Source organism: Mastomys coucha, unplaced genomic scaffold (assembly GCF_008632895.1).
Source record: "Mastomys coucha isolate ucsf_1 unplaced genomic scaffold, UCSF_Mcou_1 pScaffold21, whole genome shotgun sequence".
NCBI classification, from domain to species: Eukaryota; Metazoa; Chordata; class Mammalia; order Rodentia; family Muridae; genus Mastomys; species Mastomys coucha.
The window spans coordinates 164,906,384-164,918,435 of record NW_022196904.1 but is presented as its reverse complement, the minus strand read 5'-3'; the positions used below and the strand labels follow the sequence as shown (position 1 = coordinate 164,918,435).

The 12,052-nt window shown below is 35.8% G+C and overlaps 1 protein-coding gene across 1 annotated transcript in view; it reads left to right on the top strand.

The window, feature by feature from the left end:
* The first annotated feature begins 487 nt into the window (after positions 1 to 487).
* Positions 488 to 12,052, top strand: part of LOC116101447 (tear acid lipase-like protein) — a 14,785-nt gene continuing 3,220 nt past the window's right edge. Inside the window, exons 1-8 of the mRNA XM_031384999.1 lie at positions 488 to 568; positions 778 to 901; positions 2,263 to 2,377; positions 3,645 to 3,754; positions 6,164 to 6,275; positions 7,920 to 7,983; positions 8,980 to 9,123; positions 9,607 to 9,678. Of these exons, the coding sequence (XP_031240859.1) occupies positions 488 to 568; positions 778 to 901; positions 2,263 to 2,377; positions 3,645 to 3,754; positions 6,164 to 6,275; positions 7,920 to 7,983; positions 8,980 to 9,123; positions 9,607 to 9,678 (822 nt within the window). The remainder of the gene's footprint in view (positions 569 to 777; positions 902 to 2,262; positions 2,378 to 3,644; positions 3,755 to 6,163; positions 6,276 to 7,919; positions 7,984 to 8,979; positions 9,124 to 9,606; positions 9,679 to 12,052) is intronic.

Genomic DNA, 12,052 nt, shown 5'->3' with positions numbered 1-12,052 from the left:
CTTGTGTTATTATTCATCAAAAGAAGACCATGTTGGCAGTAGTGACTACATAAGGTCCCTTGGAGCCACACACTCTGTTTCCATGAGACTGTGTATCCCACATTGCTTCTCTCACACCCTGCTATGGTTGTTCTATTGTTCTTCCCAGCTTTATTCTGTTGGGATAGAGTTATAAAAGGTTTTAGATGAATGTGTGTAACAGTTTTGTTGACGAAAACCAAATAATGATCATGATTAAGTTAGGACAAGTTCTAGAAAGAGTGTTTTCTGAAAAGTATGGACAATTACTCTGTGTTTCATATGTGCTGTCTTTTGAAAAGTGCAGAGGTATTTCTGAGTCTTAGAAGGTGATATGACTAACTTTCTAGTATGTAAGGTGACAGATGGACAATGTACATCTGATAACATGAGTCTACCTGTCCACATGTACTGTATTATGCTGGTAAATATTTCCCAGCAGGTTTAAATGTGGTGGCTACTGAGAACAATGTGTTTTGTTCATGCAATTGGAAAAATAATTTGCCTTTTGGAAGCCAAACCGAAGAATCCTGAAGCTGATATGAATGTGGTAAGCTCTTCCTGTTAATCAACATATGTTCAAAGATTTGTCCCTATTCCTTTTACGCATCCTTTCCAGATGGTTAAATTTATGATAATTTGACATTTCTCTTTACCTAAAACACACTACCATATTCTACAAAGAAAATTTACTGGAGAATCATAAAAGTATCCAAGTGGCCAAACTAATAAAAATCATGTTTTCTCTTCTGTGTTTAGAGTGAGATATGTTCCTACTGGGGCTATGAAAGTGAAGAGCATGAGGTTATGACTAAGGATGGTTATCTTCTCTCAATATTCCGGATTCAGCATGGGAAGAATGAGGGACAGGATTCGTACAACAGTGAGTGACAAAGAGTGCTCAGAGTGAAAGGCATACTGTGCAAACCTTTCCATTATTTACCCCTTGTGAGGAGCCCCCATACCTCCATGGCTTCAACAGGCAAAGCTAGGTGCTTGTCCTGTATGATGCTTGCCATGGGAGTTGATGTTATTAGAAGAAAAGGACCATCGGTCATGTAAATTTAGGCTTCTGAGCAGAATGAAAGCTCAGAATACCTGCTGGAATGGCCAAGAACTTCCAGCATTGACTGCAATGTTCATAACACTGCAAGGCTTGAATTACAGCTCTAAGTATTCAGTGTGTCGTTCTTGATGACAGGTGCATCTGGTTCATTCTGACTCAATGGCTAAATGTTCAAGGATTTGTTGTTGGAGTTATTTATTTAAATTTTTGCATATTATCCTTTGCTTGGAAATTGTATAAATTAAAAACATTTAGTAGGGAAATTCATATTTACTCAATAAGGAACAGGAAGAATAAAGTAATTCCGTTGAGTCCAGTGATTATTTTACTCTGAGGAAAACAAGTGAAATTATGATTATCAAATGAGGATAATCTGCTGTTAGCAACTCAGTCTGGATTATACATGCACTATGGTAAATAAACAAGCCAACTAAACAAAACAAACGAACAACTACTAAAACAAACAAACAAACAAAAAACCCAAAAAACAGAAAAACAAAACCCTAAACCAAAACACCCCAAAAACCAAAAACCAAAAACCAAACAATTACTAAAACAAACAAGCAAACAAAAAAAACCAAAAAAAACCCTAAACCAAAACACCCCAAAAAACAAAAAACAAAAACCAAACAACTACTAAAACAAGCAAGCAAACAAAAAACAGAAAAACAAAACCCTAAACCAAAACACCCCAAAAAACAAAAACCAAAAACCAAACACCAAGCTTTGTTGCCTTTAATCACAGCACTGGGGAGGCAGAAGCAGGTGGATCTGTGTGAGTTCAAGGCAACCCTGGTTTATATAACAAGTTCCAGGCCAGCCAGGACTATATGCCACAAAGCAAGAACAAACGAACACAAAACACTAGTCAGAAATAATAACAAAAATCCTGAAATCAAACGGTATTCTTATGACTCAAATTTACATTACCAATCAAGTATTTCCCAGGAGGAGATAGGTGTCAAAGAGAATGAGGGAGGGTGTAAATATGAGAAAATTGCAGGGGCATACATATATGAAATACAATGAGCTCCATTATTTTGCATTCTTAAAAATCAGTAGTAAATAACAAATACTTTTTGTTTTCTTTTCAGCCAAGAAGCCAGTCGTGTATTTGCATCATGGGTTGACTGTGTCTGCTGACTATTGGGTTCTTGACCCCCCCAGCAACTGTCCAGCCTTCCTTCTGGCGGATGCTGGTTTTGAGGTGTGGCTGGGGAACAGCAGGGGCACTAACAATGCCAGGAAACATGTGCGCTTAGACCCAGATTCTAAAGAATTCTGGGCTTTTAGGTAAGAGAAAAGATCTTTTATCCTGGTACATTTTCCTTAAAACTATCTTTAATGTCTTTTAGTTGTCACAGATTTACTCAGTTTGACCAAAAGGACACCATTAGAATGTCATAAGTAATGAATAATATTTTGAGTCTTTAAGATTCATTTTAGTGTGTATCTGTGTATGTCTATATGTGTGTAGAGTGTGTGGATAGCTGTGTGTTTATGTGTGTGTATGTGCATGCATATATGTCTGTGTATATGTATATGTAATGTGTATGTCGGTGTGTCTGTTTATGTCTGCATGTGTGTAGTGTGTGTGCATGAGTGTATTATCTGTGTATGTATCTTTGATGTGTGTGTATGTCTTTCTGTGTACTATGTATGCATGTGTTTTCATATATGTGAGTGCAGAGGCCACAGGATTTGTATCTGTCCTGCTGATGCTGGAGTTTAGATGGTTGTGAGCTGTTATTTAGAGCAGTAAGTGTCTTGAAGCACTGAGACATCTCCAGCTCCTTAAATAATATTTTAATGGTTAATAGGTTAAAAGCTTGACTAAAATTTTATATTATTAATTTAATTTAAGATTAAAAATAATATTTCTATACCATTTCTATATACCTCTTTACTTGTAACTACCAATCACATTGCTACTTCATCTTTTTTTTATAAATTATTTCATTGTTTTTGACTAGAAAAGATGTTCATATTCTGTATATACTGCTTGATAAGTATAGACCCAAATTCCAATCATCTGTATATTTTTCTTTTGTTATGGCTCTCTAATTTTTATGAAAACATAATAGGGAAAGAATTAAAAAAAATACTTAAGATTCATTTCTATTACAAAATGTCAGAAGACAGTTGTGAAATGTGTTGTTATTTTCTAAAAGCTTTTTCTGTTTTCCTTTTTTAGTATTTACCCACTTTACTGACCATTTTAACCTATCTTACCCAAATACAAATAATAACTTCATATACATGTTATGGGAGTACTATAGAATATATTTATCATAAACTCTGGTATAGAACAAGTGCATTTGAAGATAGAGTTGGCCATATAATTGGCTCTGATCTCTGGCTCTAGTCAAAGTGCGCCAAGGCACTGTGGGTATTTTAGGAAGCAGGAAGAGACATGGTGGAGGGTCTGGAGGAGCTATTTGATAAGCATTATCTCAGTACTCATGCAGCCCTTTAGAAATTATTTTCATCAGGGTTTATCCTGCAAGGATAATGTTCAATCACTATAATTAACAAAAGCTCTCCATTTTTGTTTATACAGTTTTGATGAACAAATAGCATATGACCTCCCAGCCAACATTGATTTCATCTTGAACAAGACGGGACAAACACAACTTTACTATATTGGCCACTCCCAGGGCGTCTATCTTGGTATGTGGAGAGAGATTGAAATCTGAACACACTGTAATTTTTTATCATAAACCACAAAAATATTCTTTAGCAATAATTTTACTTTTATGAATGACATCTTGTCGGTATGTAGAAACATTCAGACTAGCCAGAAATTCAAAATCCAGTTGTTACCGTGCTTTCATTTGTTATCAGACAGTCACATGTGCTGTTGTTTGATACAGGGTCTTGCTATGTAGCACAGTCTAGCCTCAACCTTGCAACTACTGACTCCACCTCTCAGAAGCTGAGATTACAGCCATGGGGACCTTACTAATCTTTTTTCAAAATAACAGAAAGAAAACTAGGGACTTTTTTCTTTAATCATTTTAATTTCCCCCATAAAAGACAGTTGAATTCACTGCACTTTCCAAAGCCAAGTTTAATACTCATTGTTTTTAAGTCCTTAACTGACTTTTTTCATAAATGAATTCATTTTTTACACTCCACATTCCATTCCCTGCCCCTCTCCGCAACCCACCCTCCGACTACTCCACATCCCACACCTCCTCCCCACCCCCTGTCTCCACTTGGGTGCCCCTAATCCCCACCCCACCTGACCTCTAAATTCCCTGGGTCCCCCAGTCTCTTGAGGGTTAGGTGCATCATCTCTGAATGAACACACAACTGACAGTCCTCTGATGTATGTGTGTTGGGGACCTCATATCAGTTGGTGTATGCTGTCTGTTTGATGGTCCAGTGTTTGAGAGATTTCCGGGGTCCAGATTAATTGAGATTGCTGGTCCCCTCCTATAGGCTCGCGCTCCTCCTCATCTTCTTCCAGCTTTTCCCTAATCAACAACAGAGGTCAGCTGCTTCTGTCCATTGGTTGAGTGAAAATATCTGCATCTGTCTCCTTCCACTGCTTGCTGCATATTTCTTAAAGGAAAATTGATGTACACACACTTTTTAAAATAATTTATTTATCCTATTGAGTTATCTTATTTGCCGTTTGTTTATTAATTAATTAATTTATTTATTTAACTCATGTGCGCATTCTGAGCATTTATTGCAGAGGACCTAGTGAGCATCCACAGAACTTTAAGTAGTATTGTACTGGACTGGTCTGGACATTCTAATTTATATATTGTGAATATAAGAAAAAAAACTTGCTTCCAAAACTTGTTACCTTGGAAAGCATTTGTAATCAATTTGCATGCCACTTTTAAAAAAAATACAGTGCTTTCCTCCTTAATTTATTTGTTTATCCACTTTACATGCCCTCTTCCTAGTTCCCTTTCACACAGCCCCTCCTGACATCCTCTCTCCTCTTCTGAAAATACAGCGTCCTTATTACTTTGTGAGCTATTAGCTACAATGCAGGTAGTACACTAAAGAAATGTACTTCTAAATCTCACAGTCCATTAAGGGAAGGTGTGGGACCAATAGCACAGGCCCTCATCTTTATTGTTGTCTCTTGCAGGATATTCATTGCATGATGTCGAATGGTACCTAGACTGCCTATTGACTAGATGGAGATAGATGCCCTCATTTTCTTTGAGTTGTAACAAGCAACACTGTCTCCACATGTTATTAATGTCCCCTGAGATCAAACATCCTCAATGAGAAAACACTAAAAGTGGAATGGTTTTTCTAAGGGTTTTCCTGGTAGTTGTAAACTATAATTTGATTATGTAACTCAAAATATATCAAACACCCACACATACACCCACACACGGCAGAGCCTGGGATTTCAGGAAAGGACCGTTAAGAAGTCATAAATGCTGGGCAGTGGTGGCACACGCCTTTAATCCCAGCACTTGGGAGGCACAAGCAGGCAGATTTCTGAGTTCGAGGCCAGACTGGTCTACAGAGTGAATTCCAGGACAGCCAGGGCTACACAGAGAAACCCTGTCTCAAAAATACCAAAAAAAAAGTCATAAACATCATTTCCCAGCCACAGAAGGGGCATATCCTTGTCCAACTACTAGAGAAGATTTGTATGATCAAAAGAAATTAAGTTGAAGTTTAATGGGGGGGGAGTCATTTTTTGAAGATAGTCTACTCAATTCTCCCAAGGAATTGGGATCAATGTAATAGAAATGTAACACTGTAGATTTCAAAAGTGTGAGAGATTAACAATAGGGAAATATTTGAATTTTGTAGATTTTTACTTTTTTTGGTAATGCAACAACACACTAAGTTATTGAATGTCTAGTTAAACAAACAAAATCTTTCGCAGTGGCTAGAAAAATGAGGGCCACATTGAATGGAATCAAAAGAGAGTATAACCAGGTGCTGTGCTTCTAGGTGAATCAGAGAATCACCCACATAAAGATTAAAATATATAACAAAGAATGCACCTATAGTCTTTGTTGAGACTAAAACTGCATAGAACTTTGAGCCAAGTGACACTCCCTGGAAGAGATCTGTTCTCATGTTTTCTTTCAGCCTATGGGGCATTTGCAACAAACCCACAGCTGGCCCAGAAGATCAAGATCAACTTTGCCCTGGGCCCTGTTGTGCTTACCAAGTTTCTGCAAGGTGTCTTTCGCACGATTGCGTACATTGACCCATTGGTGATCAAGGTTTGTAATAGCTTCTAACAACCCCTTAGGAATACCAGCTAGTCACGGTCATTCAGAAATAGAAGTGGTACCCAGTGGAAGAGCAGAGAGGCTGAGATAGGCCATACTGCCTCTCTGCTCAGCACCTGGTGACCACACACAGTCTCCCATAGCAGGTCCTGCATTTCCCAGGATGCTGAGTCCTGTCAGCTCCCAGTTCACCACGGATCGTTTTTCTTTTTCCCACCTGCTTTTCCTATCTACTGAAACCTTCATTAATAGATTTTATCATACAGATGTTCCCTGTGTATTTTTTTAAAGGTTTCAGATTGAAATATCAATAGAATGAGTGAGATTTTTCCCCTTTTAACCTTTTTTTTTGCTTTTCATCATCTGGACTGTAACACATTTCATTTTCTCCATTGTTTCGAAAGTCGTGTTGATTGCATCTTGTACAGAGTGCTGAGTAATGTATTAATTATAAATGCTTTAGTTTGTAGAGAAGCTTTAGTCGGTAAAGTTGGATTCAGGGTTTCGTCTACTGTGTACACTTCTGCACTCTGGCCCTTGGTTTGTCTCTTTCTTTTTTTTTTTAATAACAATAATATTTTATTTTAAGTAATGTATTTAAATCATTTCATAATACATTTCTTTTTTTAACAAAAAAATATGAACATTTTAATTTGTATTGGGAATTACTTTAAAAAATTCTTTTTTTAGATATTTTCTTTATTTACATGTAAATTTCTCCATTCCCAGTTTCCCCTCCAAAAAACAAAGAAACAAACAAAAACAACAAAAACAAACCCTTGTTGCCGTCCCCTTCCCCATGCCTGCCACCCCACCCTCTCCCACTTTCTGGCCCTGGCATTCCCCTACACTGGGGCACAGAACCTTCACAGGGCCGAGGTCCTCTCCTCCTATTGATGATCGAATTTGCAATCCTCTACTATACACATGCTGCCTGAACAATCAGACCCCTCCATGTGCAGTCTTTGGTTGGTGGTTGAGACCCTGGGAGCTCTGAGGGTACTAGTTAGTTCATATTGTTGTTCGTCTTAAGGGGCTGCAAACCCCTCAGCTCCATTGGTCCTTTCTCTAACTCCTTCACTGGGGACCCTGTACAAACTTCGATGGATGGCTGTGAGCCTCTACATCTGTGTTAGTCAGGTACTGTCAGAGCCTCTCAGGAGATAGCTATATTTAGGCTGGCTTGCCCTTCCTTCAGTCTCTGCTCCATAGTTAATCTCTGAAGGAAGACCAAAGGTGGACATTTCATTGCTTCTTAAAAGGGGAAACCAAATACCCACGGAAGGAGTTGCAGAGGTTTGTCTCTTTCAAATAGGGAACCATCTATAGTTCTGACATGGAGTTATACTTAGTTTGGGTTTTACCTGCATTTACATAATGGCAATCCATTTACAATGAATCAGCATCATTTCATGTATATAGGATGTACTAATAGCTTTCTGAGTTTATTATTATATACATTTACATATATACACTCTCTAAAACAGATAAAATTATCAGCTGTTGCTTTCTCACATATGACACGTATGGACAACCTGAGCTCAGAGATATAAAAAAAAAAAACAAGAAAACTACTTTCTAAATCTTTCAAACTTCTTGTTCTGTTTTAGTTCTAGAACACACCAGAGGCACATTAATCGCCACGACAACCTTTGTGTTAGCTCTAAAGATCAAGTGGGTGGCTCCTCTAGAGTGCAAATCCTCTTCCTTTTTGTTTACTTTTAGTTATGAGTACCTGGATGTGTCTGTGAGTGTGTGCTCTATATGTGTGCATGTGTGCAGGTATGCATCTGTGTGAGAATGTTAGTAATGTTGCACAATGAAGTTATTCATTCATCTCTATATTCGTGAATATCATGTTAGAAACCAGTTGCATTCTGTGCTGTTTTATCTAGTTCCTGCGTCATTGCATGACTTTTATTCCTTACCACCAAGGTAGCTTCTACAACTAGTTTGTGATGTCAGACTTTTTTGTGTTTGTTTAACTTTCATAGACTCTTTTGTCATGTACTGGGCTGTTTTTTGTTTGTTTAACTTTCATAGACTCTTTTGTCATGTACTGGGCTGATACAGTGGTGGTGTGTCCACTTGTAGCTGTGCCTGGTGACCTGATGGTGACCTGAATTCATCCTCTGAGCCCCACACACTGAAAGGAGAGAGCTGACTCCTGAACTGTCCTGCACGCCCTGTGTCACACACAAATGAATGTTATAAAATACCCTTATATCCCATGTACTATGGACATTCCTTTTCATTATCTTACATATCTCATAATTACTTTAAATAATATGTTTGCCACATATCTAACATTTAGACATTAGCTTCTTTATTATTTGATGGATTTAGAGCTCACATAAATTAAAAGACATTCATTACAGGTGTATACTTAATATTTTTGATATATGAAAAGCCACAATAATTGCATATTTACATAATGACATAGATAATCGCCATCACCTCAGATAATTCATTATTCACCAAAGTGTTCTGGTAGAGCTGAAAAGAACTGTTTTAGGGTATCTGACTTAGGAGGCACAAAATTTAATAGCGAACATACCCCACATAACTTTATAAGTACGTTGAAACTTTGTTTTGTGACTCAAGTTCATTCTGTCCTTGCTTCTTACTGGACAAAGCCTCAGAGTTACTATTTAAATATGCCATTTTCAGGCTGTGTTTGGTGAAAAGGATGTACTCAGCAGATCAAATTTATATTCTATCCTTGAGTTCTTATGCCATCGGGAGAAAATTGCAACAGCTTGTAATAACTTTCTTACAGTGGGGTTTGGATACGACCCCCAGAATTTAAATGAGGTATGTGTGGTTTTTGTTTTCTGGTAAATGTTTTCCTAATAATGTTGCTGATGTTATCACCTTTTTACTAGGTAAACATTAAAAATGAGAACTATTTGCTTGCAGTGTATAGAATAGGTTTACTTACATAATGAGTAGTTCATATGGCTTAATTTGCAAAGGTAAATATGGCAGTAGAAATCCATCCATATCATATGTGGATGAATATCTGGGCATTATGAATTTAACATTTTAATTCTAATTTCTCTGATGTCTTTTCAACAGTCCTTTAAGATTAAAGCTTTTTTCCAAGTAGATTATCTCCACCACATACTAGCATATAAATCACAGAAATACTTAGCTTCTTTCTGTGGTAAAAGTCTAGTCTTTCTTTTTTATTGATTTAGGAAAGATTTGAATCATGTAAGTAACACAGTTCTACAATACCATTTTAAACTTTCATACTCTTATAAAAGACACTAACCATGATTTTCTGTTTCCCAGAGTCGTTTTGATGTTTATACTGGACATATTCCAGCAGGAACTTCAGTTCGATGTATACTTCATTTTTCTCAGGTAAACTTGTTCTATGTTTCAATTTCTTCTCTCTTCTGTTTGAAACCTTCCATCCTTGATAAGACTTAACAATTCTTTATCTTATGATGATGGTGATGATGATGATGAAGAAAGGATAGATGAATAGATAAATAGGTAGTTAGGTAAATAGATGGGTGGATGGGTGGATGAATGGATAGGTGATAGATAGATAGATAGATAGATAGATAGATAGATAGATAGATAGATAGATAGATGACAGTGATTATCTCTGATGCCAAAGAAAACACTACTCTATAGGCAAACAATAATGATGAAAAGGAATTGTTCCATCCCTTTATCTTTTAAGCAGTAGCTTTTGTTTTAAAACACATAAAACTTGATTTTCTATAGAAGAAAATGTATTTAAATTTAAAAACACAGAAATCTAGTATAGATGTATTTTATGTAAAACTAATAGTAATTTTATTAGGTACTAATGAAAGGCAGAGATCTGGGGTGCTTTTGAGGTATAGGCATAAATTATTAAATATTTCTTCATGCATTTAAAAAAGATTTACCAAGGCAGCAATGTGGAATAAAGATAAAAATGACCTCATCCTAGGTCATTGCCATTATGTAAGCTTATACCTATGATCAAGAATACATGATGCCTATGATCAAGAATACATGTTACTTATTTGTAATTTTTCCTTCATTCACAGGTATTTATGTTTTAAATTTTATGAGTGATATATGTTTTTCAGTTTTCTATGCACTCACTAGATGAAAATATTTGGCTCTATTGTTCCAGAATCAATAGAGTGGCCTGTGTCACATTTCAACAGACATCTCACACTATTGCCTTGACTACAGCAGTCTGTTAATTACAGCTCCATAGTCCCAGAACTTGTACACTGTGAAAAGTCAGTGTACACATGCATGAAGATTAGACTGCTATGAAACCCTCATTCCTTATTAAGTTTTACAAAACTAAAACAATTAGGTTTTCAACAAAAAATGTGCTAATACTTGAAAGAATTCCCTTTGTCATGGGAACCATTGGAAATACTTTATACAAAAAGAAATCTGTGAAAATGCAAAATAATTCCTGATTGTGTTTTAGTCCTGATACAAATGATTCTCTGTAACTGGTGTTGAAGTCAACTAAATTATATTTTAAAAGTTTTCCTCTAGCCAGAAAAATATTACCTTAGTGTCTTAATGTAAGGCTTTATTGATGTACATGTAGATAATTTAAAAGGAGTTTGTGTGTGTCTGTGTGTGTCTGTGAGTGTGTGTGTGTCTATGTGTGTGTGTGTGTGTGTGTGCACCTGTGTGTGAATGTTTCTGTATGATAGCTTACATGTGTGATCCAGTGTTTGACATCCAGACACATTTAATACACTATCCAAATGTTTAAAGCGATGCTATCTCTCACTATTCTGAAATGGCCAGGTAGGTTAGGCTCTCTCACTTAAAAAGCCCCAGGAAGTCTGTCTCTGACTTTGGAGCTTTAGGATCCCAAGGACTGCTCAACATTCTGCTTTTCATTCTGGGTTGTGGGTGCAAAATTTTGGTCCTAATGCTTTCAAACCAAATATCCTACTGACTAAGATTTTTCTCCAGTTCCAAAATATTTCCTCATTAAAAAATATTTATAGTTTGAATTTTACTTATAGGTCTAAAATTAAACATAGCATAACTGGATGTTATAACAAATTTGTACTATAAAATAACTTGTATAACACACATCTCTTGTAAAACTGTAACAGTGTTAACATTTTCACATTTCAGTGTCTTTTTACATATGACATTACCATACATAAGTACACTATTTTTTTTTTTTGTAAAGCATACTTTGGTTACTAACTTTCTTAATCATATTTCATCTGTTTGAATGATATGGAACTTTTTTAAAGTTTTATTGCATTATGATGAGAAAGTTACATGATTTCAACTTATCTGAATTTGATAACATTTAAAAACATATTTTAAGTAAATAGAATTAAATCACATTCTTGTTTTCCTTTTGTATCCCAACTCCTCCCAGCAACCCCCCTTCAATACCTACAATATCTTTTTTGTCATAATCTTTAAAATTTATAAAACATTATAACAATAAAATGAGTATTATGAAAGTTGTTTGATATAAAACAACAATCAATTTAATAGTCTTATATAGATGCTTGTCTACAGCAATACTGAAAATACAAACATTTTTCTAAATATAAATTTTAAATAACTCCAAACATATTAACTCTATATTTCAAAATAATACATCACTACTAATATTTTCTTAAATGAACATAATTATATAAAGTGTTTTTGTTGGTTTGTTTGCTTTCTATTTAATAGAGCTTAAAATCTTGGCTCTTACTGTGGTAACTTGATACAAGAGTTACAAATGTCAAGC